At 41.2% G+C, this 27833-nt stretch overlaps 1 protein-coding gene across 2 annotated transcripts in view; it reads left to right on the top strand.

Annotated features, from left to right (window-relative positions):
* The first annotated feature begins 14836 nt into the window (after positions 1 to 14836).
* LOC141162649 (uncharacterized) overlaps positions 14837 to 27833 on the top strand; it is a 133408-nt gene continuing 120411 nt past the window's right edge. The window contains exons 1-2 of one of the 2 annotated variants that reach the window (XM_073648978.1): positions 14839 to 15271; positions 18953 to 19076. In XM_073648978.1, coding sequence (XP_073505079.1) covers positions 14956 to 15271; positions 18953 to 19076 — 440 coding nt within the window. In that variant the 5' untranslated portion in view covers positions 14839 to 14955. Of the gene's footprint in view, positions 15272 to 18952; positions 19077 to 27833 lie in introns of both variants that reach the window. The other variant, XM_073648979.1, reaches the window with a different exon arrangement.

Below are 27833 nucleotides of genomic sequence, written 5' to 3'. Positions count from 1 at the left end.
CCTGCTGTACTGTACTGGATCTCAGGACTAAAGAAGGCATCTCCTGTTGTCCAGTCCTGGATCTCAGGACTAAAGAAGGCATCTCCTGTTGTCCTGTACTGGATCTCAGGATTAATGAAGGTGTCTCCTGCTGTCCAGTACTGGATCTAAAGACTAATGAAGACGTCTCCTGTTGTCCAGTACTGGATCTCAGGACTAATGGAGATGTCTCCTGCTGTCCTGTACTGGATCTCAGGACTAATGAAGGTGTCTCCTGCTGTCCTCTACTGGATCTCAGGACTAATGAAGGCGTCTCCTGCTGTCCAGTACTGGATCTCAAGACCAATGAAGGCGTCTCCTGGTGTCTAGTACTGGATCTCAGGATTAATGAAGAGGTCTCCTGCTGTCGAGTACCGGATCTCGGGGCTAATGAAGACGTCTCCTTCCGTCCAGTACTGGATCTGAGGAATAATGAAGGCGTCTCCTGCCGTCCAGTACTGGATCTGAGGAATAATGAAGGTGTCTCCTGCCGTCTAGTACTGGGTCTCGGGACTATTGAAGACGTCTCCTTCCGTCCAGTACTGGATCTGAGGAATAATGAAGGCGTCTCCTGCCGTCCAGTACTGGGTCTCGGGACTATTGAAGACGTCTTCTTCTGTCCAGTCCTGGATCTGAGGAATAATGAAGGCGTCTCCTGCCATCCAGTACTGGGTCTCAGGACTAATGAAGACGTCTTCTTCCGTCCAGTACTGGATCTCGGGACTATTGAAGACGTCTCCTGCCGTCCAGTACTGGATCTCAGGACTATTGAAGACGTCTCCTGCCGTCCAGTACGGGATACACTCTCTGCCATATCTTGTTCCTGGTGATGTATTCGGGACTTCACCTGATACTTTGCTCTTGTACTTTATCACTGAAGATACTACTATTTGCATAAGTAATAACTACACAATCAGAGTTTCCTGAGTTTCCAGTTTGTTTCCTTGTATTTGTTTTCTCGCAGGTTGATATAAAATTAGTTTTGCTCTTTAGTTTCCAACCAAATTCTACGTGATAAAAAGTTTCAATATCATTGAACTCCGTGAACCTTCCAGTATTGTTGTGTTCCTCCAGTGATGATAACTGTACGGCTCATCATCCGGCTCTATCATCCATTATACGTGCTGGTGATGGCTCTATGGTGTCACTGGTGCTGCCGTTCGGGAATATGGGAGCTCATTCTGCACTTTAAGCATTCGGCGGCCTGAGCTGGAGAATGTGACACAGAGATAGAGATGTCTCACCCATTACAGAGCTGATTCATCTACTCATTACCCAGGATTGGACCTGTTACTTTGTGCTCCAGGTATTGAGGAGAACTCGCTCTCCTTAGAGGGGTTCTCATGTTCTTTATTCTGGAGTGCACCGCTCCACTGCCTGCCGGCTTCTGCTTGCTTGGTGGGGGGGTAAGTAGAGCGCATGGCTGTGCTGATGGCCTGGGTCGTGCACTCTTCCATGCTGCAAGCAGAGGCAGCTTTACCTCCACCACACAGAGGAACGCAGAGGAACTGAAGGAGGCCAAATCCAGTGCTTTCAAGTACTAAAGCATCGAGCTTGTAAGCGCACACTCTTTCCCTATCAAACCTTGGCAATTAGCAGTACACTATAGAATAAAAAATCTCTCTATTCGTGGATAGAGGTAAGAGGTAAATTGTAACGTCGCTTGTGTTTACTGGGACTTTCCAACTGTCTCCGTTTCATAAGATGAGACGACGTCTACAAGAAGATTAGCGGAGGCTGGAGTCTTCTTAATAATGTCTCGTGCTTTTTTATTGAGCAATGCCAGTAAGACTCCATACTCAGCTTGCCTGCTTATAAAGGGATAGGTGTGGGAAATAATGGGATAGACTTTAGGGAATAAAGAGAGGCAGAGCTTGAAGAAACATGGGGCATGTCTTACAGAAATCGGAGAACACGGCTTAGAGAAATAAGGTGAGGAAAGGAAACACGACCCATTCCAGTTACGTGGAGACAGGAGGATCCATTGTCATAAAAATCTTGGCCTTCCGAAGTGAAGGAGATGGTGCGTATGGATGACCCCACAGCTCCTCGAACGGGACCCGTTATCAAGTCCTCAAAACCTGTCATTACGCGATAACATTGGTGGAATCTGCTACATATTGAACTCTACCTCTGTAACTTCTCCGTACTGCCTCCCTCCTTCACCTTTCCTTACACTTATCCCCCACCTTCTCTCCACCATCTTCTTTTTTATATGGAGACACTTTCTCCATGTTAGATGACCCTGCCTGTCATTACGCGATTACATTGGTGGAATCTGCTACATATTGAACTCTACCTCCGTAACTTCTCCGTACTGCCTCCCTCCTTCACCCTTCCTTACACTTATCCTGATAGGCTGATTTTACAGCATCCGTTGTGCAATAAAAATGACCTGGAAATATGATTGACCACATCAGTCCGATTACAGCGACACCAAGCATGCATCGATTTTTTTTTTTTTATATATTTAAGTGATGAAAAAAAAATTCAATATTGTGAAAAAAAAATGTTTTTGCTCGGTGTCGCCATTTTCTAAGGCTCGTAATATTTTTATTTTTCTATCGTTGCGGCTGATTGAGGGCTTGTTTTTTGCGCAGCGAGATGACGTTTTTATTGATACCAGTTTTGAGGCTTGATTGCTGATTATTACATTTTTTTGTGGAGGTGAGGTGACACAAAATAGACAATTCTGGTATTTTACGATCGAGTTAATTAATTTCATATTTTAATAGACCAGACTTTTATGATCGCAGCATTTCCTATCTTTACTTTTAAGGATGTAAAAGGAGGGTTGATTTGTACTTTTATATATTTTTTTAAAAAAAATTATATTTTTACATAGCTACATAAGTTGGAAAAAGACAAAGGCCTATCGACGTTACTCCGTTGGTTCTACATTCTCTATTGGCAGATTTTTTATCTTTATTTTTTACATAATTTGTCAGTCCCCTTAGCAGACTTGAACCTCATTTGATTATTCATACTACATACTGCGGCACCAGAGTATTGCGGAATATATAGTCTTCTATGGAGCTCAACATACAGATGGGCTTCAGAGGAGAACCAAGATGGTGGTGATGGTGGCCTTCATAAAGCCAATGAGAGCCGATGTGTACGGACACCGATGCACATTCCATTTTAGTGCCACTGTCAGATGTTGAAATGGTTAACAATTGCGGCCAGAACTCGGCGCCGGCCGTTAGAGACAGATGCCGACTTTTTAATATAGCCGGTATCTGCCGCGTGCGGAGGAAGATCAGCTCCTGAGCTCCTTTCATATGTGAAGACTCCCTCCCAATACGTGAATAACATGTCCATTCGCGGGAAGGAGTTAAGCAATGGCAACATAAATAAAGGGACATGGCTTAGAGAAACATAATAATGATAATAGTTTATGCAATGTAGTCATCTGTGTAGCAGCCGGGCAGAGATATGATCTTGCCTTCTGCATTAAGGATAAATTGGAGAAGGGAGAGTTTAGTAAGAATGAGCCCTGTGAAGACCTGGGGTCTTCCGTTGGCGTAACGCTACTCAGACAACACAGGGTGAGGGTAAAACAGCGTGGCAATACTTTATTGAACCACCAAACAGACAATAAACAGATAGAACAGTCCCAGCAAATACCCAAGATGGTGCAAAATTACACAGTCTCACCCTTCCGCCACGCCCGCCTGGGATAGAACAGCTGTGACTTTGGGACTTCCAGGGCCGACGACCTCAACCAGTGGCCCCAAGCTTTAGGTGAACCCCCACCGAGAGGAGGTAGTGGCAAGCTTAAGAAGCTAGCAGTCCATCGAGATACAAGGCCAGGAGATCCAAGGGTCCCACCCTGGCCTCTCCAAGAGTTTCCATGGGGCCAGATGACCGACTGGTCCCAATCTGGCTTTTCCGAACGTCTCAATGGGTTCCAGGCGACTGGAGGGTCCCACCTGGCAACCTCAAACAACATATCCATGGTGCCAGGTGACTTCATCATCCCAACCTGGTTTCCCCAAATGTATTCATTGGTTCTCTGATGGTCAATGGAGCAGATCCGTATCTTTCCAGTCAGGGTCATATACTCTTAGGCTGGAATCCTCTAGACTCCAAATCTGTGTTTCTCTGGATGGAGCCATGCTACCAAACTACTGTCCTGAAGAGTCTTTCTGATTCTCTGCTTCTCCTTGAATCTCTTTGCAACAGGATAGAAAACCCTTTTCATGTTTATGTGGCTAAGGTCATCAGTCACAGGTCAGGGGGAAAGGTGCAGGGCTCAGGTCTCATTGTTTGAGCTAATCCCCCTGCTCTTGTAAATCAACAACTAGCTGGCTTAGTACAATATGCAATTAGCATAGTAACAAATATCATTGTTCACAAAAACTGAGTCACTGTCCTTCTTGACCAGCCAAAGAAACACATACATTCAAAGGTCAACACAAAGATAATAGTTTAATTCTCTTGGTCTAGCAAATCTAGACAACTGACTAATTAAGATTAGAAGCCTGATTAGTAGTGAATTGTAGAAGCTCAGGCGCAAATGAATGATGAGAATGACAGTAAGAATTTTTTCAGTTTCAAAGATAAGAAAAGGTTGGATTCTGGAGACATGCAATAGTCGGCATATTGATTGAAGCCCATTCAAAACTGTGTCTGTGTTATGGTGGTATGTCCTTTTCCTATTCATTTCCCTCCTGTGTTGGTAACAAACTTCTCTTATCTCCTGTCTGTGTAATTTATCCCATTTGTTTAATTCTTACCTGTTTCCCTGTGTCTCCTCCCTTCTATTCACACCTGGCTTCTTTCATGTCTCATTAATTAAGAGGTATAAATCTTGAGGGCCTGGTCTCTGACCATACATGGTCTCTGAGCAGTTATCCTAAGTGCAGTTATCGAAGTGGATAACGGAAATATCCCTGAAATGTCCCAGAAGTGACCAGAAGGGATCATTCTCTAGGGTGCTTGCTTTACTTCTTTTCTGCTTTATCTCACTTGATGATTTGTGGTCTGTCTGTCCAGCGTGGATGTTTGTATGTCTTGCATAGTAATGCCGGCTGCAGTCTCTTCCTAATTACTTATTGAAGGAGGCAAACTGGCCCTAGATCCCAGCACACACTTCCAATATATCCAGATCTAGCTTAAAGAGAACACGTCTGCTGGGGCACTTGTGACATTGATTCTATGCCCAAAATATTCAAAGTGTCTCTCCAGATAAACATGGCAAGAGGACAGAGCAGGAGACGGGCCAGCTACGCCAGATATTCACACAAACATGCTCCTTGATCAGTTGCACTACAACATCTAATTTCCATATTTCTTTGCTTCATATATGTCCTAACTGCCGTTTCCTTTCATCTCTACCACCCTTTGACATATTCTACATGTTCTCTCTACATCAGTCCCTCTCTCCTCCCCTCTCCCATGTACAACACGGAGGCCTTACTGACTTTTCTCAATCACTCCCAACCATCCACTACCACCATACAGCGCACAAAACGCTCACACAAATCATTGAACCACCTGTTTTTTCTCTTCTGTTTCTTCCTCCTAGTCGCTGGCGACATCTCTCCCAATCCTGGGCCCCCAAACACCAGTATATATAGCTCTCATCCTACTGTACATAGAAGCCCTGCCAATCTTATAAACATTCATTACTCGCCTGCTCCTGTCTCTTTTAATTGTGACCTTTGGAACTCAAGCTCAGCCTGCAATAAACTCCTCTACATCCAAGATTCCCTTAACCTTCTGGCTATCACTGGAATATGGATCCAGCAGTCAGACACAACCGCCGCAGCTGCTCTCTCGTATGACGGGCTACAATTTTCACATACCCCCAGACCTGAGAGCAGACAAGATGGAGGTGTTGGTTTGCTCCTTTCACCACAATGTGCTTTCCAGGTCATCCCCCAGTTCCCTGACTTATGTTTCCTTCCTTCGAAGTCCACACCATTAGACTCTTCAAACCCTTCTCCCTGTGAGTGGCGGTTGTGTATCGCCCTCCAGGCTCCTCCCATCAGTTTCTGGATCACTTTGCCACCTAGCTTCCACACCTCCTATCCTGTTATATTCCCACTCTCATCATGGGGGATTTTAACATACCCATTGATAAGCTGCTTTCCCCATCTACCCCTCATCTTTTCTGTAACCGCCTCATTCGGCCTCTCACAGCTTACTAACTCTCCTACACATGAAGACGGGAATACTCTGGACCTGATCTTCTCTGCTCGTTGCATGACTTTATTAACTACCCTCCACCACTCTCTGATCACAACCTTCTTTTCTTCTCTGTCAAGAACTGTCTCCTCACCCGGGACACCCCCAATTACCATACACACAGAAATCTACGTGCCATCAATACCCAGCAGCTTATGAACAATCTACATTAATTTTTAGCTCCCATCCTCTCCCTCTCCTGTCCAGACTCAGCATTGTCACACTATAACAACACATTGCAGAGTGCCCTGGATGAAGCAGCACCAGCTACATGCAGAATGACCAGGCATAGACGGCAACCCTGGCACACGATGCAAACATGTTTTCTCCAGCGCTGCTCAAGGTGTGCTGAGCGTCTGTGGAGAAAATCACTTTCAGCAGAAGACTTCAGAGTCTGGATTCCCTTTCCTCCCGCACCTCAAGTTCACTTTTCCATCTTCGAGTCGGTCCCAGAAGAAGTGACCAGATTCCTTGTTCCTTCTCGCCCTACAACCTGCAACAGTGACCCTATTCCCTCACATCTCCTTCAGTCCCTTTCCCCAGCTGTCACTACCATTCTTACTAAAATATTTAACCTTTCTCTTTCTTTGGGTATCTTTCCCTCTTCATTCAAACATGCTGTCATAACCCCTTTACTTAAAAAGTCATCCCTGGACGAGAACTGCACTGCTAACTACCGACCGGTCTCTAATCTTCCCTTCATCTCTAAACTCCTGGAACGCTTGGTCCACTCCTGCCTAATCCGCTATCTCTCAGACAATTCTCTTCTTGACCCTTTACAATCCGGTTTCCGCTCCTCACACTCTATTGAAACTGCCCTCACTAAAGTTTCTAATGATCTACTAACAGCTAAATCTAATGGTCACTGCTCTCCTGGATCTCTCTGCAGCATTTGACACTGTGGATCACCAGCTCCTCCTCACTATGCTCCGCTCTATCGGCCTCAAGGAAACCGTTCTCTCCTGGTTCTCCTCCTACCTCTCTGACCGCTCCTTCACTGTATCTTTTGCCGGCTCCTCTTCCTCTCCTCGTCCCCTTACTATCGGAGTACTGCAGGGCTCAGTCCTAGGTCCCCTCCTCTTCTCTTTGTATACTGTCCCTATTGGACAAACCATGAGCAGATTTGGGTTCCAGTATCATCTCTATGTTGATGACACCCAACTATACACCTCTTCCCCTGACATCACCCCCACCCTAATACAAAATACCAAGGATTGTTTGCCTGCTGTGTCTAACATCATGTCCTCCCTCTATCTGACACTGAATCTCTCCAAAACTGAACTCCTTGTTTTTCCTCCCTCTACTAATCTACCTATACCTGACTTTTCAATTTCCTTGGATGGTGCCACCATGACTTCCAAGCAGCGCACCCACTGCCTTGGGGTCATATTCGACACTAACCTTTCCTTTACCCCCCATAGCTGATCACTCACTCGCTCGTGTCACCTGCACCTTAAAAACATCTCCAGAATCCGACCTTTTCTCACCTTTGAAACTGCTAAAACTCTTCCTGTCGCTCTTATTCACTCTCGTCTGGACTACTGCAAGTTTCTTATAAAAATAATGTTTTATTTATATAGCGCCAACATATTCCGCAGTGATTTACAATTCATACCATTTACAGACATTAACGGCACTGTCCCCATTGGGGCTCACAATCTACATTCCCTATCAGTATGTGTTGGCAGTGTGGGAGATAACCGGAGAACCCGGAGAAAACCCACGCAAACACGGGGAGAACATACAAACTCCTTGCAGATGTTGTCCGTGGTGGGATTTGAAGCCAGGACCCCAGAGCTGCAAGGCTGCAGTGCTAACCACTGAGCCGCTGTGCAATGCTAACCACTGAGCCACCGTGCTGCCCTTCTAATTGGTCTCCCGACAAAAAAAACTCTCTCCTCTCCAATCCATTTTGAATGCAGCAGCCAGTGTCGTATTGCTATCAGGCCACTTCACCGACACCTCTACCCTGTGCCAGTCATTGCACTGGTTACCCATTCACTGCAGAATACAATACAAACTCATCTCTCTCACCCACAAAGCTCTCCACAGTTCTGCACCGCCCTATATGTCATCCCTCATTTCTGTGTATAACCCCTCCCATGCCCTCCATTCTGCAACTGATCTAAGACTGACATCCTCCTTAATCCGAATCTTACACCTCCATCTCCAAGACTTCTCTTGTGCTGCGCTAGTTTTCTGGAATGCGCTACCCCAAACGAGTCGACTAATATCTAGCCCCCACGTCTTCAAACGTGCTTTAAAAACACATCTGTTTAGACAAGCCGATCCCCTCAACTCACCAACCTAACTCTCCCCTTCTAAATGTTAATCTTAATCTGCCCCTGACTATTCATCTGTCTCCACATCCTCCATGCACCCAATAGCACAAGGTAACTGCCCTTAGACAGATACTGGCTGATGACCATGTTCCCCCATTTCCATATAGATTGTAAGCTTGTGAGCAGCCGGACCCTCACTCCTCCTGTAACTGGTGAAATGTGATACATTGTATTATTTATATTGTCTGTATAAGTCTCTACTTAATTGTAAAGTGCTGCGGAATCAGTTGGCGCTATATAAATAAAAACATTATTATTATTATTCTGGAAAGGTTTTTGAGGTGCAGGTGACTCGAACAAGTGTGTGATCAGATATAGGGAGTGAGTGAAAGATCTGAGTCCCATATAACCCCCAAGGCAGCCGACATGCTGCTTCAGAGTTATGGAGTTATGGTAGGAGCAGATACGGAAATGGAAATATCAGTGTAAAATACACAGATTAGAGATGATGGAACCATATGAAATGCAAATATGCTTCTCCAAGTTTTCTTAGCCAAGTTTATTTTCAATGTTACAAAGCCTCTAATTGTCCTGAAAATAGGTGTATAAAACCCCGAGGTCTCCTAGGACTGTATGGAAGCCCTTCTGAGCTCTGTAATGCAAACATCAAATAATATAATGTACAAATGACCTGAAGCTATCTGGCTAGGAGAAAACATATGGTAATGGGTGGTATGATAACATTCAATTACACAACACACTACTTAAATTGTAGAAACAGTCCGAATATTGTAACTTTTGAGGGGTGATGCCTGCTTTGCTATAGTTTATCCACAGGGGTGCAAAGCGAAGAAGCTGTGGCTTTTCCACATGGGATGGTAGAAGAGTATCCAGTTGGAGGAGTTTCAAGAGCTTTTTTATTTGGGCTAAATGAAGAATCAAATGTTTTTTTTACAAGGTGTCCAAATATATTATCCCTTTATTTCGGGAGCTAAAGCAGATGTGCTCTGCAGTTTTGAAACTAAAGAAGTAATGGCTTCTCAATGAGTAGTGGAAAAATGATCCCTTTTTTGGGATCCGCAACAGGTTTGCTATTCTCAAAACCATTGCGAATAGAAATGAGCGAACCCGGACTCCTAGAAGTCTCTTTTACAGTTCGGGAGTTCGGAGGAGAGAGAGGTGGAGACGGGGAGAGGGAGAGAGACTTTTTCCATCTCTAAAGTTCAGGTCCCCGTTGATTTCTATGTGGTTTGGGTATAGATTCAAGTTCAGGTACATTTCTGGTAACCGAGCCGAACTTTCGACTAAAGTGCGTTCGAACTAGACGAACCTGAACTTCCACGGGTCCACTCATCCCTAATTGCGAAGGCTTTTTATCAAGCCTTTCAAAAATGATGCCTTTTTTCATCATTCCCTAATAGTTGCTGCCAGAAGTGCTGGTGGTGCTGCTGCTAGCGGCCCCCACACTTTTGCCATTGTATGGGTGTTTTGTTTTCTTTTTTTATATTTTGGACAAAAGTATATTGCTTATATCCTTTTCCAAAATTGTGTACCAGCTACACTTAACTAACCACACTTATAGTGACAAACAGACCTATATTTCAGGATTCTTCTTTACTATCAAAATTAGGGCACAGTTTATTCAACTGCCCTCCTCATTTGCAATTGCAGTGCATGAAGATTAAAAAACAATGCTGCTATTAATGTGTTACTGTTATATATCACAGATCAATTAATTCAGTCACACTGACCATGCAGCTACAGAACCTCCCTATTTATAGTCACACTGACCCTGCAGCTACAGAACCTCCCTATTTACAGTCACATTGACCCTGCAGCTACAGAACCTCCCTATTTACAGTCACACTGACTCTGCAGCTACAGAACCTCCCTATTTACAATCACGCTGACCCTGCAGCTACAGAACCTCCCTACTTACAGTCACACTGACCCTGCAGCTACAGAACCTCCCTATTTACAGTCACACTGACCCTGCAGCTACAGAACCTCCCTATTTACAGTCACACTGACTCTGCAGCTACAGAACCTAACTATTTAGTCACACTAACTCTGCAGCTACAGAACCTCCCTATTTAGTCACACTGACCCTGCAGCTACAGAACCTCCCTATTTACAGTCACACTGACTCTGCAGCTACAGAACCTCCCTATTTACAATCACGCTGACCCTGCAGCTACAGAACCTCCCTACTTACAGTCACACTGACTCTGCAGCTACATAACCTCCCTATTTACACTCACACTGACCCTGCAGTTACAGAACCTCCCTATTTACAGTCACACTGACTCTGCAGCTACAGAACCTAACTATTTAGTCACACTAACTCTGCAGCTACAGAACCTCCCTATTTAGTCACACTGACCCTGCAGCTACAGAACCTCCCTATTTACAGTCACACTGACCCTGCAGCTACAGAACCTCCCTATTTACAGTCACACTGACCCTGCAGCTACAGAACCTCCCTATTTACGGTCACACTGACCCTGCAGCTTGTAACATACCTGGCGGCGTCCTTGCATAGTGGTCCATCTCCCACTGTGCGAGAGCGCGCGCTTGGTCTCCAGTCCAGGGTGTCTCTCTGGCTTCCCTCCATGCTGTCTGTTTGCCTCTGTTTCTGCTGCTTAAGGGCGGTGCCCGATCACTTCCTGCTTTTTGTACCTGCTGCAGGCACACCCCTTGTGCGTCCTCAGCCTATTGCTGTCTGTCACCTGGTATTTAAACCAGCTGCTCCAATTAACCCATGCCTGAGCATTTTGCCCTGTCAGTTGGCTTCTTGTCTCTGACATGCCAGGTCCTGTGTATGTTACCTGTCTTGCAGTATCTGTTCCCGTGTCTGTACTGTGTCCTACCTGTGTACTCTAACCTGCAGTCTGTACACGCTCTCTAGCCTGTTGTCTTCTGCCTATCCTGGAGGCTGTATTTCCAAGCCAGTGTGAACACGCTCCTAGCCTGTTCTTTCCGCCTTCTAGGGGCCGCATACCTAGACCTTTGCTCAGCCCTGTCCACCGCATCTGCGGTTTCGCTTTGCTCAGCCCTGTCCACCACGTCTGCGGTTTTGCTTTGCTCAGCCCTGTCCACCGCGTCTACGGTTTCGCTTTGCTCAGCCCTGTCCACCGCGTCTGCGGTTTCGCTTTGCTCAGCCCTGTCCACCGCGTCTGCGGTTTCGCTTTGCTCAGCCCTGCCCACAGCGTCTGCGGTTTCGCTTTGCTCAGCCCTGTCCACCGCGTCTACGGTTTCGCTTTTCTCTGCCCTGTCCACCGCGTCTGCGGTTTCGCTTTGCTCAGCCCTGTCCACCGCGTCTGCGGTTTCGCTTTGCTAAGCCCTGTCCACCGCGTCTGCGGTTTCGCTTTGCTCAGCCCTGTCCACCACGTCTGCGGTTTCGCTTTGCTCAGCCCTGTCCACCGCGTCTGCGGTTTCGCTTTGCTCAGCCCTGTCCACCGCGTCTGCGGTTTCGCTTTGCTCAGCCTTGTCCACCGCGTCTGCGGTTTCGCTTTGCTCAGCCCTGTCCACCGCGTCTGCGGTTTCGCTTTGCTCAGCCCTGTCCACCGCGTCTGCGGTTTCGCTTTGCTCAGCCCTGTCCACCGCGTCTGCGGTTTCGCTTTGCTCAGCCCTATTCACCGCGTCTGGGGTTTCGCTTTGCTCAGCCCTGTCCACCGCGTCTGCGGTTTTGCTTTGCTCAGCCCTGTCCACCGCGTCTGCGGTTTCGCTTTGCTCAGCCCTGTCCACCGCGTCTGCGGTTTCGCTTTGCTCAGCCCTGTCCACCGCGTCTGCGGTTTCGCTTTGCTCAGCCCTGTCCACCGCGTCTGCGGTTTCGCTTTGCTCAGCCCTGTCCACCGCGTCTGCGGTTTCGCTTTGCTCAGCCCTGTCCACCGCGTCTGCGGTTTCGCTTTGCTCAGCCCTGTCCACCGCGTCTGCGGTTTCGCTTTGCTCAGCCCTGTCCACCGCGTCTGCGGTTTCGCTTTGCTCAGCCCTGTCCACCGCGTCTGCGGTTTCGCTTTGCTCAGCCCTGTCCACCGCGTCTGCGGTTTCGCTTTGCTCAGCCCTGTCCACCGCGTCTGCGGTTTCGCTTTGCTCAGCCCTGTCCACCGCATCTGCGGTTTCGCTTTGCTCAGCCCTGTCCACCGCGTCTGCGGTTTCGCTTTGCTCAGCCCTGTCCACCGCGTCTTCGGTTTCGTTTTGCTCAGCCCTGTCCACCGCGTCTGCAGTTTCGCTTTGCTCAGCCCTGTCCACCGCGTCTGCGGTTTCGCTTTGCTTAGCCCTGTCCACCGCGCCTGCGGTTTTGCTTTGCTCAGCTTTGTCTACCGCGTCTGCGGTTTTGCTCTGCTCAGCCCTGTCCACCGCGTCTGCGGTTTCGCTTTGCTCCGCCCTGTCCACCGCGTCTGCGGTTTCGCTTTGCTCAGCTTTGTCTACCGCGTCTGCGGTTTTGCTCTGCTCAGCCTTGTCTACCGCGTCTGCGGTTCTGCTCTGCTCGGCCTTGACTACCGCACCTGCGGTTTCGCTTTACTCTGTTTGTTTACCGCATCTGCGGCTCCGAATTTGTCTCCCAGTCTGTACTGGATCCTACCCAGCCTGCGCTCGAGTCTGCCTGTTCCTGTATTCCCCGGTGTGGGTCAACAGCCGTGTCCGGAGTCTGACCTGGAGTAGACCCTGGTCCCTCTGCTCGGTTCCTCCCTGGTGCACTGGGGTCGTATGCCGTCGTGCGACCTTGGTCGGATCGGGCAGATACTTAGTTACGCCCCTCCAGGCACTCTCCGGTTCATGGCACAGTGGAACCACTAAACACGCACATGCCAGTCAGTCTGGGCGTGTGCATTACACAGCTACAGAACCTCCCTATTTACAGTCACACTGACTCTGCAGCTACAGAACCTCCCTATTTACAATCACACTGACCCTGCAGCTACAGAACCTCCCTACTTACAGTCACACTGACCCTGCAGCTACAGAACCTCCTTATTTACAGTCACACTGACTCTGCAGCTACAGAACCTCCCTATTTACAGTCACACTGACTCTGCAGCTACATAACCTCCCTATTTACAGTCACACTGACCCTGCAGTTACAGAACCTCCCTATTTACAGTCACACTGACTCTGCAGCTACAGAACCTCCATATTTAGTCACACTGACCCTGCAGCTGCAGAACCCCCTTATTTACAGTCACACTGACCCTGCAGCTACAGAACCTCCCTATTTACAGTCAAATTGACTCTGCAGCTACAGAACCTCCCTATTTAAAGTCACACTGACTCTGCAGCTGCAGAACCTCCCTATTTACAGTCACACTGACCCTGCAGCTACAGAACCTCCCTATGTACAGTCACACTGACTCTGCAGCTACAGAACCTCCCTATTTACAGTCACACTGACCCTGCAGCTACAGAACCTCCCTATTTACAGTCACACTGACCCTGCAGCTACAGAACCTCCCTATTTACAGTCACACTGACTCTGCAGCTACAGAACCTCCCTACCACTCCCATTTTCAATGTTCTTCACTAGTGAAGAAGTACAATAGAATCCAATTTTGGCCTTTTCCTCTCTCTATGTGGAATGAGCGGTGCACTCTGACCTATATCCATAAACTGTAAAAGTACAAAACAGCAATTGTTCGGCCAGTCCCCATCTGTTATCCTGGCTGTGATAGTTCCCCGATTAGCTGCACTAGATCATGTGATGTATGGTGGGCTAAAAGCTTTTAAGAGTAAAATGATTTTTTATTTGTAAGATGACTTCAGAGGTGTTATCATTGGGCACCTGAGTCTCCGCTCTGTGCTAACGATGGATAATCAGGATGATGAATTTCGGATCCTATGAATATTGGAGGGAAAGAACATGGATGAATACAGGTCAATATTGTTATTGTGCGATAATTCTTATCGTTTGATACTGAGCTTTCTTCAGTAATAATATTTCTTGATGAAATAAGTTGTATGGTGCAAAATGCAACAATAATTGTGCCACAAAATAGTGTTTCAAAGTAAACAAATTAATAAATGGTGCGATGAAGTGTCTAAAATGTCTAACAAGAAGTGGCATATTCATCATCCAGCAGAGTCATCTATGGGATGCCGGCTCTCAGTTTCCACAGTCTAAATATTAGATAAGGTTAGTAAATCTGCCCCCCCCCCCCCCCCCCCGGTGTCTTCACTGTAGGCAGGTGCTTTATAGGCAGTCATGTTCTGTAGTGCTGTATCATGGGGGAGTTTCCGATATACGGTATTTCCCTGCTCCTTATGAGTTTACAATCTAGACCAGAGATAAGAGAAGGAGATGTGAAGATATAAGGTATGAGGAAGTCAGGAAATTTACTGAGCTTTTGACTAGAGTCCATGTTGAAGAAGCAGGAAGATAAAAGCTCTTGGGAATGTTATAGCAGAAGGACTTTGTCTCCTTCCAGTCCCGCCAGTCATTAAGAAAAGATCCATCTGAGGAGAAGACATGGACAGCGATGAGCTGAGACGTTTTGTTAAGGACTTCAGCTTTGATCGATGTAAGAGAGGAAACCAAGGCTTTAACCGCATCCTCATCCAACTCTTTGGCCTCTTGGGTCACGGGAAGTCGTCGTTCATTAATACCTGCATCTACGTCTGGGAAGACTGTGAGTTCCAGAATTGGTCGAAAGCAGTGGGGGCATACGGAGGACACACGACAGAGAGAATCCCGTATAAGCTGACAGAGACCCTCACCCTGGTGGATAACAGAGGTTGTGCTACAATGGAAGACAAAGAATCTGGAGTCATCTTCGCTCAGCTCGGTGAGTACCGAGGGGTCAGTAGTATAGAAGGCAAGGAGTATCTGGAAAGAATGAAACTAATTCTGATAGAATTGAGCGAATCACTTTTTGAAGTTAATAAACATTTTCCCCCAAATATCACCAAAAAATTTTAATTTGTCAGAATCTCACTTTTTTTTATTTTTTATTGTGACTCACGCAAATCAAGCAAAATGGTAGATGGCTGCAATTCTGCAGCATTCAACAGCACTGGAAACGGGTTAAAAAATGAAAACTCTTTCCAGCCCCCAACTTGTCCATGCAGGTCCCCCACGTGGTTACTCCAATGTTCCAAAATGAGAAGAAAAAAAGAACTTTTTAGAATTTACCAAATGGCTGCAATGAAACAAAAAGTGAAAAATGTAAAGGGGTCTGAATACTTTCCGTACCCACCGTATATGTCTGGTCTTGGGCTCAAGTTTCCGGAATGGCATATATTATATTATTGAAGTTGCAGATCTTTCACTGGATTGTGGGCTAATGAGGTGAGTACATCGCATTTTAAATACCTTGTATCTTCAAATCTCACTTCGTTATGGTAAATATGAGATGTCCAGCCTGGCCACAAAGGACCATCTGCCCACACTTTGAAGCTTTGACTCACTAAGCCGAGGTGTCAGGAATGACTCTCTGTAGTTCCAGTGATACCCACCTTGGTTCTGAGGTCTTGTATTAAGAGTACATAGATGTTATGGCTTATTGTGTAGCATCAATCATGTGAATGGCAGACTCAATCTAATGTTATTTTACTGATGTTATAATTTCCCTTCCATAAATGAACTCTAAGCGATAGATGAGGGGACAAAATTCATAACCATTCTCACACCCTCTGAACTGAGCTGATTTCTCTTGGGCTGCCCAGTTTGCTGGGGGGTTACATCCAAAACGGGATTCAATGTATGCACTGACGGGGTCATAGACTAATGCTGCCAACAGAGTCAAAGTGTGCTGTGTCGTCCATCATTTATGGGCATATACACCCACTGCAGGCGGACATTCAGATGCTGTCTACTACAAGCGTATACACCCGAAAATTATTCACGACAGAGCACACATTTACTATGAAATTCTCCCTGCACGATCAGTAACAATCCCGAAAAGAAAAAAAGAATTGGAAGCATTTATAGAGACCAGGATGGATGAACACAGAACTTAAACACTAGGAAAAAAGAAATGTATATTAAATAGAAAGAGGGGGCATAGCTAAAGAAGAATATAATGCTGTCTGCAGGGAATGCAGGGCAAGCGTCAGATGAGCTAAAGCCAGTAATGAAATGAGGCTTGCAAGGGAGACCAAAAGCAAGGAAAAAGGATTGTGGGGGTTGTCAAAAAACAAAACAAAAGTCAGAGATGCTATAGGATTTTTACAGAATGAAAAGGTTGAAGTGGTCAAAAATGATGTCGAGAAGACCAAACTTTTAAATTCCTATTTTGCATCTGTGTTCTCTAAAGAAGCAACTGTAACATCAAATGATCTTCACTGTGCTATCGAAGGAATAAAAGAATCCACACTATCTATAAACAGAGAGATGGTGAGGGAAGACTTAGCTGATTTACATGAATTTACATCTCCTGGTCTAGATGAATTACACCTAGGGTACTGAGAGAGATAACAGAGGAAATTGCAGAATCACTAGCCAGAATCTTTAAAAAATCCTGGAGTACAGGAGAAGTCCTAGAAGATTGGAGAAGGGCTAATGTTGTCCCGATCTTCAAAAAAGGAAAGAAGATGGAACCAAGAAATTACACGCCAGGAAAGATCTTTGAACAAATTATTAAACATCATGTATGTAAGTACTTGGATGAAAATACAGTTATTAACCAGAGCCAGCATGGGTTTGTAGCAAACTAGTCCTGCCAGACTAATCTAATTTCCTTCTCTAATAGAATCACTGACTGGGTAGATCAGGGAAATGCGGTAGATATAGTATATCTCGACTTCAGCAAAGCATTTGAAAACTATCTCATACTATCCTTATTGAAAAAATGACCAAGTATGGGATTGACAAGGCGACCGTTAGGTGGATTCATAACTGGCTCAGTGATCGTGCTCAAAGAGTGGTAATAAATGATTGCACATCCAATTGGAATAGTGTTTCAAGTGGGGTACCACAAGCCTCTGTCCTGGCTCCAGTGATGTTTAACATTTTTATAAATGATCTAGATAAGGGAACTAAAGGTAAACTAATCAAATATGCAGACGATGCAAAGCTAAGAGGGATAGCTAATACTAGAGAAGAGAGAGAAAGGATTTAGAAGGATCTAGATAAGCTTGAAGAATCGGAAGCGACTAATAGAAGGGTATTTAACAGGGAGAAATGCAAGATTCTACATCTGGCCAAGAAAAACAAAAATTACATCTACAGAATGAGAGGAATAGAACTAAGCAACAGCACGTGTGAAAAAGACCTGGGCATACTAATAGACCACAGACAGCACATGAGTCAACAGTGTGATGCAGCAGCAAAAAAGGCAAACACAGGTCTGCTATGTATTAAGAGAAGCATCGAGTCTAGAACACGTGAAGTAATTATCCCCTCTACTTTCTTTGGGGTTAGACCTCATCTGGATACTGTGTCCAGTTCTGGGCACCACATCTTAAAAAAGGCAAGAAGAGCTACCAGGATGGTGAGAGGTCTGCAAACAATGTCCTACGAGGAAAGGTTAAAGGATCTGGGAATGTTTAGCTTGCAAAAGAGGAGACTGAGAGGAGACTTAATAGCTGTCTACAAATATCTGAAGGGATGTCACAGTGTAGAGGGATCATCCTTATGCTCATTTGCACATGGAAACGTGAGAAGCAATGGGATGAAAGTAAAAGGGAGAAGATACAGATTAGATACTAGAAAAAACTTTTTGACAGTGAGGTGATTAATGAGTGGAACAGGCGATCATGAGAGGTGGTGAATAATGATGAGCGAGTATGTTCTGTTCACCCTTTCGGTGAGCATGCTCGGGTGCTCGCCGAGTATCTTCAGCATGCTCGGGTGTTATGTTTGAGTCCCTCCATGTGCATGATTTGCGACTGTTTGACAGCTTTAATACATGTGAGGAATGCCTAAGAAACAAGTATTCCTCACATGTATTAAAGCTGTCAAACAGTCGCAAATATTGCACACGGAGTGACTCAAACATAACACCTGAGCACGCTGAAAATACTCGGAAAACACCCGAGCATGCTCGTAAATCTCGAGTAACGAGCATGCTCGCTCATCACTAGTGGTTAGTTCTCCTTCAATGGAAGTCTTCAAACAGAGGCTGGACAGACATCTGTCTGAGATGGTTTAGCATTGAGCAGGGGGTTGGACACAATGACCATGAAGGTCCCTTCCAACTGTAACATTCTATAATTCTATATGTCAGCATCATTATAGTCTTTGGCTCTGTCGGCGTATATGCCAAATTCTGTTTTGCAGGGGGCTTGCACACAAGCCCCAATGGGACCACTGAACGCGTGCAAGAACGCAATGTGAACGGAGTCTTAGAAAGCGAGAGCAGGTTTTTCTACTTACTGCAACAAGTTCAGCAAACTCAGTGCAAGAGAAACAATGTATCCATGATCCTCGGATTCCTGCCACCTCTCACGTTGGCTCTCCATGGAATGGAGATGATGGTTATGTATCTATAATACACTTACTATATATATATATATATCTCCTCCAGGTAATCTGCTGCCTATTGGTACAAAAGTGGAATGGGGAGAGGGATTTGGACTTACAGAAAGAATGCTCAAAGCTGAGAAACAGGTCAAAACCTCAGATTTTGTCTTCCCAGTATTTGTACACAGGTGAGTACATGACCAGACACCAAAACATCTGCTCAATGCTGTCACGGTAAAAATCCAGGGGGTCATGCAGATAACCCTCTGCTGTTACCGACTTGTCAAGAACGAGCACTCTGCTTCCTGCAATCGACAGGACAATTCCGCAATTGACTGACGATTGATGGACGAGGCTACAGTTGCTTTCACTACTAGGGCAGATATTAGGGAGCTCACAGTTAACGTAACCCAGTGATGCAATTTATAGAGCAAAAGGAATGAAGCAATTACATTTTATATATTTAATCTGAAAAGTAGGCAGTGTTTATAAAGAATATATAAAAGATATTACAAAAGGGACAAAACAATTTAATATATACAATCACCTAAAATCAAAAAGTATAACAAAAGAAAATTACTAAACCTGTGGTTGCAGGAATGGCTCTAAACTTCAAGGAGAGAAGCTCTCTTTTGAAAATGGAACAATCCTATAGAAAACTGTATCTTCCATCTGACCGATAATTATTTGGGGCCGATCGACAGGCCACAAAGTGATGTAAGTAATTGCGTTATGTTTGCCACTTCCTCATGATGCCGAAACTATGTCTCCCATAACTGTAGGAAATAATCTTACTTTAAAACAAACCCAATATTCACAACTAAACGTTGGTTTCAAAATATCTGAGATGATTCATTTGAAAACCAGAAAAGTTATCTCTGCAGGCAGTAAATATATTGTACAGTTATATTCTTGTACATAGGAGCATTATTATAGCAGTTATATTCTTGTACATAGGAGCAGTATTATAGTAGTTATATTCTTATACATAGGAGCAGTATTATAGTAGTTATATTCATGTACATAGGAGCAGTATTATAGTAGTTATACTCTTGTACATAGGAGCAGTAGTATAGTAGTTATATTCTTGTACATAGGGGTCAGTATTATAGTAGTTATATTGTTGTACATAGGGGCAGTATTATAGTAGTTATATTCTTGTACATAGGAGCAGTATTATAGTAGTTATATTCTTGGACATAGGAGCAGCATTATAGTAGTTATATTCTTGTACATAGGAGCAGTATTATAGTAGTTATATTCTTGTACATAGGGGTAGAATTATAGTAGTTATATTCTTGTACATAGGAGCAGTATTATAGTAGTTATATTCTTGTACATAGGAGCAGTATTATAGTAGTTATATTCTTGTACATAGGGGGCAGTATTATAGTAGTTATATTCTTGTACATAGGATCAGTATTATAGTAGTTATATTCTTCTACATAGGAGCAGTATTATAGTAGTTATATTCTTGTACATAGGAGCAGTATTATAGTACTTATACTCTTGTACATAGGAGCAGTAGTATAGTAGTTATATTCTTGTACATAGGGGGCAGTATTATAGTAGTTATATTCTTGTACATATGGGGCAGTATTATAGTAGTTATTTTCTTCTACATAGGAGCAGTATTATAGTAGTTATATTCTTGGACATAGGAGCAGCATTATAGTAGTTATATTCTTGTACATAGGAGCAGTAGTATAGTAGTTATATTCTTGTACATAGGGGGCAGTATTATAGAAGTTATATTCTTGTACATATGGGGCAGTATTATAGTAGTTATTTTCTTCTACATAGGAGCAGTATTATAGTAGTTATATTCTTGGACATAGGAGCAGTATTAGAGTAGTTGTACTCTTGTACATAGGAGCAGTATTATAGTAGTTATATTCCTGTACATAGGAGCAGTATTATAGTAGTTATATTCTTGTACATAGGGGGCAGTATTGTAGTAGTTATATTCTTGTACATAGGGGGCAGTATTATAGTAGTTATATTGTTGTACATAGGAGCAGTATTATAGTAGTTATATTCTTGTACATAGGGGCAGTATTATAGTAGTTATATTCTTGGACATAGGAGCAGTATTATAGTAGTTATACTCTAGTACATAGGAGCAGTATTATAGTAGTTTTATTCCTGTACATATGGGGCAGTATTATAGTAGTTTTATTCTTGTACATAGGGAGCAGTATTATAGTAGTTATATTCTTGTATATAGGAGCAGTATTATAGTAGTTATATTCTTGAACATAGGAGCAGTATTATAGTAGTTATATTCTTGTACATAGAAGCAGTATTATACTAGTTATATTCTTCTACAGAAGGGGCAGTATTATAGTAGTTATATTCTTGTACTGTACATAGGGGGCAGTATTATAGTAGTTATATTCTTGTACATAGCAGCAGTATTATACTAGTTATATTCTTGCACATAGGAAGCAGTATTATAGTAGTTATATTCTTGTATATAGGGGCAGTATTATAGTAGTTTTAATCCTGTACATAGGGGGCAATATTATAGTAGTTATATTCTTGTACATAGGAGCAGTATTATAGTAGTTATATTCTTGTACATAGAAGCAGTATTATACTAGTTATATTCTTCTACATAGGGGGCAGTATTATAGTAGTTATATTCTTGTACATAGGGAGCAGTATTATAGTAGTTATATTCTTGCCTATAGGGGCAGTATTATAATAGTTATATTCTTGCACATAGGGAGCAGTATTATAGTAGTTATATTCTTGTACATAGGGAGCAGTATTATAGTAGTTATATTCCTGTACATAGGAGCAGTATTATAGTAGTTATATGCTTGTACATAGGGGCAGTATTATAATAGTTTTATTCCTCTACATAGGAGCAGTATTATAGTAGTTATATTCTTGTACATAGGGGCAGTATTATAGTAGTTATATTACTGAACACAGGAGCAGTATTATAGTAGTTATATTCCTGTACATAGGAGCAGTATAATAGTAGTTATATTGTTGTACATAGGGGCAGTATTACAGTAGTTATATTCCTGTACATAGGAGCAGTATTATAGTAGTTATATTCTTGTACATAGGGAGTAGTATTATTGTAGTTATATTCTTGTACATAGGGGCAGTATTATAGTAGTTATATTCTTGGACATAGGAGCAGTATTATAGTAGTTATACTCTAGTACATTGGAGCAGTATTATAGTAGTTTTATTCCTGTACATATGGGGCAGTATTATAGTAGTTTTATTCTTGTACATAGGGAGCAGTATTATAGTAGTTATATTCTTGTACATAGAAGCAGTATTATACTAGTTATATTCTTCTACAGAAGGGGCAGTATTATAGTAGTTATATTCTTGTACTGTACATAGGGGGCAGTATTATAGTAGTTATATTCTTGTACATAGCAGCAGTATTATACTAGTTATATTCTTGCACATAGGGGGCAGTATTATAGAAGTTATATTCTTGTACATAGGAGCAGTATTATAGTAGTTATACTCTTGTACATAGGAGCAGAATTATAGTAGTTTTATTCCTGTACATAGGGGGCAGTATTATAGTAGTTATATTCTTGTACATAGGAGCAGTATTATAGTAGTTATATTCTTGTACATAGAAGCAGTATTATACTAGTTATATTCTTCTACATAGGGGGCAGTATTATAGTAGTTATATTCTTGTACATAGGGAGCAGTATTATAGCAGTTATATTCTTGCCTATAGGGGCAGTATTATAGTAGTTATATTCTTGTACATAGGGGGCAGTATTATAGTAGTTATATTCTTGCACATAGGGAGAAGTATTATAGTAGTTATATTCTTGTACATAGGGAGCAGTATTATAGTAGTTATATTCCTGTACATAGGAGCAGTATTATAGTAGTTATATGCTTGTACATAGGGGCAGTATTATAATAGTTTTATTCCTCTACATAGGAGCAGTATTATAGTAGTTATATTCTTGTGCATAGGGGCAGTATTATAGTAGTTATATTACTGATCACAGGAGCAGTATTATAGTAGTTATATTCCTGTACATAGGAGCAGTATAATAGTAGTTATATTGTTGTATATAGGGGCAGTATTACAGTAGTTATATTCCTGTACATAGGAGCAGTTTTATAGTAGTTATATTCTTGTACATAGGGAGTAGTATTATTGTAGTTATATTCTTGTACATAGGGGTCAGTATTATAGTAGTTATATTCTTGTACATAGAAGCAGTATTATACTAGTTATATTCTTGTACATAGGAGCAGTATTATAGTAGTTATATTCTTGTACATAGGAGCAGTATTATAGTAGTTATATTCTTGCCTATAGGGGCAGTATTATAGTAGTTATATTCTTGTACATAGGGGCAGTATTATAGTAGTTATATTCTTGTACAAAGAAGCAGTATTATACTAGTTATATTCTTGTACATAGGGGGCAGTATTATACTAGTTATATTCTTGTACATAGAAGCAGTATTATAGAAGTTATATTCTAGCACATAGGAGCAGTATTATAGAAGTTATATTCTTGTACATAGGGAGTAGTATTATAGTAGTTATATTCTTGTACATAGGGGTCAGTATTATAGTAGTTATATTCTTGTACATAGGGGGCAGTATTATAGTAGTTATATTCTTGTACATAGGAGGCAGTATTATAGTAGTTATATTCTTGTACATAGAGGGCAGTATTATAGTAGTTATATTCTTGTACATAGGAGCAGTATTATAGTAGTTATATTCTTGTACATAGCAGCAGTATTATAGTAGATATATTCTTGTACATAGGAGCAGTATTATAGTAGTTATATTCTTGTACATAGGAGCAGTATTATAGTAGTTATATTCTTGTACATAGGGGGCAGTATTATAGTAGTTATATTCCTGTACATAGGGCAAGTATTATAGTAGTTATATTCTTGTACATAAGGAGCAGTATTATAGTGGTTATATTCTTGTACATAGGGGCAGTATTATAGTAGTTATATTCCTGTACATAGGAGCAGTATTATAGTAGTTATATTCTTGTACATAGGGGCAGTATTATAGTAATTATATTCTTGTACATAGGGGCAGTATTATAGTAGTTATATTCTTGTACATAGGGGGCAATATTATAGTAGTTATATTCTTGTACATAGGGAGTAGTATTATAGTAGTTATATTCTTGTACATAGGGGTCAGTATTATAATAGTTATATTCTTGTACATAGAAGCAGTATTATACTAGTTATATTCTTGCAAATAGGAGCAGTATTATAGTAATTATATTGTTGTACATAGGAGCAGTATTAAAGTAGTTATATTCTTGTACATAGGGGGCAGTATTATATTAGATATATTCTTGTACATAGGAGCAGTATTATAGTAGTTATATTCTTGTACATAGGGGGCAGTATTATAGTAGTTATATTCTTGCCTATAGGGGCAGTATTATAGTAGTTATATTCTTGTACATAGGGGGCAGTATTATAGTAGTTATATTCTTGCACATAGGGAGCAGTATTATAGTAGTTATATTCTTGTACATAGGGAGCAGTATTATAGTAGTTATATTCCTGTACATAGGAGCAGTATTATAGTAGTTATATGCTTGTACATAGGGGCAGTATTATAATAGTTTTATTCCTCTACATAGGAGCAGTATTATAGTAGTTATATTTTTGTACATAGGGGCAGTATTATAGTAGTTATATTACTGTACACAGGACCAGTATTATAGTAGTTATATTCCTGTACATAGGAGCAGTATAATAGTAGTTATATTCTTGTACATAGGGGCAGTATTACAGTAGTTATATTCTTGTACATAGGGGCAGTATTATAGTAGTTATATTCTTGTACATAGAGGCAGTATAATAGTAGTTATATTCTTGTACATAGGGGCAGTATTATAGTAGTTATATTCTTGTACATAGGAGCAGTATTATAGTAGTTATATTCTTGTACATAGGGAGTAGTATTATTGTAGTTATATTCTTCTACATAGGGGTCAGTATTATAGTAGTTATATTCTTGTACATAGAAGCAGTATTATACTAGTTATATTCTTGTACATAGGAGCAGTATTATAGTAGTTATATTCTTGTACATAGGGGGCAGTATTATATTAGATATATTCTTGTACATAGGAGCAGTATTATAGTAGTTATATTCTTGTACATAGGAGCAGTATTATAGTAGTTATATTCTTGCCTATAGGGGCAGTATTATAGTAGTTATATTCTTGTACATAGGGGGCAGTATTATAGTAGTTATATTCTTGTACATAGGAGCAGTATTATAGTAGTTATATTCTTGTACATAGGAGCAGTATTATAGTAGTTATATTATTGTACATAGGGGGCAGTATTATAGTAGTTATATTCTTGTACATAGGGAGCAGTATTATAGTAGCTATATTCTTGTACATAGGGAGCAGTATTATAGTAGTTATATTCTTGTACATAGGAGCAGTATTATAGTAGTTATATTCCTCTACATAGGAGCAGTATTATAGTAGTTATATTCTTGTACATAGGGGCAGTATTATATTAGTTATATTACTGTACATAGGAGCAGTATTATAGTAGTTATATTTCTGTACATAGGAGCAGTATTATAGTAGTTATATGCTTGTACATAGGGGCAGTATTATAGTAGTTATATTCCTGTACATAGGAGCAGTATTATAGTAGTTATATTCTTGTACATAGGAGCAGTATTATAGTAGTTATATTCTTGTACATAGCAGCAGTATTATACTAGTTATATTCTTGCACATAGGGGGCAGTATTATAGTAGTTATATTCTTGTACATAGGAGCAGTATTATAGTAGTTATACTCTTGTACATAGGAGCAGTATTATAGTAGTTTTATTCCTGTACATAGGGGGCAGTATTATAGTAGTTATATTCTTGTACATAGGAACAGTATTATAGTAGTTATATTCTTGTACATAGAAGCAGTATTATACTAGTTATATTCTTCTACATAGGGGGCAGTATTATAGTAGTTATATTCTTGTACATAGGGAGCAGTATTATAGTAGTTATATTCTTGTACATAAGGAGCAGTATTATAGTAGTTATATTCCTGTACATAGGAGCAGTATTATAGTAGTTATATTCTTGTACATAGGGGCAGTATTATAGTAGTTATATTCCTGTACATAGGAGCAGTATTATAGTAGATATATTCTTGTACATAGGGGCAGTATTACAGTAGTTATATTCTTGTACATAGGGACAGTATTATAGTAGTTATATTCTTGTAAATAGGGAGCAGTATTATAGTAGTTATATTCTTGCACATAGGGAGCAGTATTATAGTAGTTATATTCTTGTACATAGGGGTCAGTATTATAGTAGTTATATTCTTGTACATAGGGGCAGTATTATAATAGGTATATTCTTGCTCATATTAGGCAGTATTATAATAGTTATATTCTTGTACATAGGGGTCAGTATTATAGTAGTTATATTCTTGTACATAGGAGCAGTATTATAGTAGTTATATTCTTGCTCATATTAGGCAGTATTATAGTAGTTATATTCTTGTACATAGGGGCAGTGTTATAGTAGTTATATTCTTGTACATAGGGGCAGTATTATAGTAGTTATATTCCTGTACATAGGGGCAGTATTATAGTAGTTATACTTTTGTACATAGGGGCAGTATTATAGTAGTTATATTCTTGTACATAGGGGCAGTATTATAGTAGTTATATTCTTGTACATAGGGGCAGTATTATAGTAGTTATATTCTTGTACAAAGAAGCAGTATTATACTAGTTATATTCTTGTACATAGGGGGCAGTATTATACTAGTTATATTCTTGTACATAGAAGCAGTATTATAGAAGTTATATTCTAGCACATAGGAGCAGTATTATAGAAGTTATATTCTTGTACATAGGGAGTAGTATTATAGTAGTTATTTTCTTGTACATAGGGGTCAGTATTATAGTAGTTATATTCTTGTACATAGGGGGCAGCATTATAGTAGTTATATTCTTGTACATAGGAGGCAGTATTATAGTATTTATATTCTTGTACATAGAGGGCAGTATTATAGTAGTTATATTCTTGTACATAGGAGCAGTATTATAGTAGTTATATTCTTGTACATAGCAGCAGTATTATAGGAGATATATTCTTGTACATAGGAGCAGTATTATAGTAGTTATATTCTTGTACATAGGAGCAGTATTATAGTAGTTATATTCTTGTACATAGGGGGCAGTATTATAGTAGTTATATTCCTGTACATAGGGCAAGTATTATAGTAGTTATATTCTTGTACATAAGGAGCAGTATTATAGTGGTTATATTCTTGTACATAGGGGCAGTATTATAGTAGTTATATTCCTGTACATAGGGGCAGTATTATAGTAGTTATATTCTTGTACATAGGGGGCAATATTATAGTAGTTATATTCTTGTACATAGGGAGTAGTATTATAGTAGTTATATTCTTGTACATAGGGGTCAGTATTATAATAGTTATATTCTTGTACATAGAAGCAGTATTATACTAGTTATATTCTTGTAAATAGGAGCAGTATTATAGTAATTATATTCTTGTACATAGGAGCAGTATTAAAGTAGTTATATTCTTGTACATAGGGGGCAGTATTATATTAGATATATTCTTGTACATAGGAGCAGTATTATAGTAGTTATATTCTTGTACATAGGGGGCAGTATTATAGTAGTTATATTCTTGCCTATAGGGGCAGTATTATAGTAGTTATATTCTTGTACATAGGGGCAGTATTATAGTAGTTATATTCTTGCACATAGGGAGCAGTATTATAGTAGTTATATTCTTGTACATAGGGAGCAGTATTATAGTAGTTATATTCCTGTACATAGGAGCAGTATTATAGTAGTTATATGCTTGTACATAGGGGCAGTATTATAATAGTTTTATTCCTCTACATAGGAGCAGTATTATAGTAGTTATA

Source organism: Phyllobates terribilis, unplaced genomic scaffold (assembly GCF_046119375.1).
Source record: "Phyllobates terribilis strain yellow unplaced genomic scaffold, ASM4611937v1 Scaffold_9__5_contigs__length_417890890, whole genome shotgun sequence".
NCBI classification, from domain to species: domain Eukaryota; kingdom Metazoa; phylum Chordata; class Amphibia; order Anura; family Dendrobatidae; genus Phyllobates; species Phyllobates terribilis.
The sequence above is the reverse complement of the archived record's forward strand: the minus strand, read 5'-3'. Positions and strand labels throughout refer to the sequence as shown.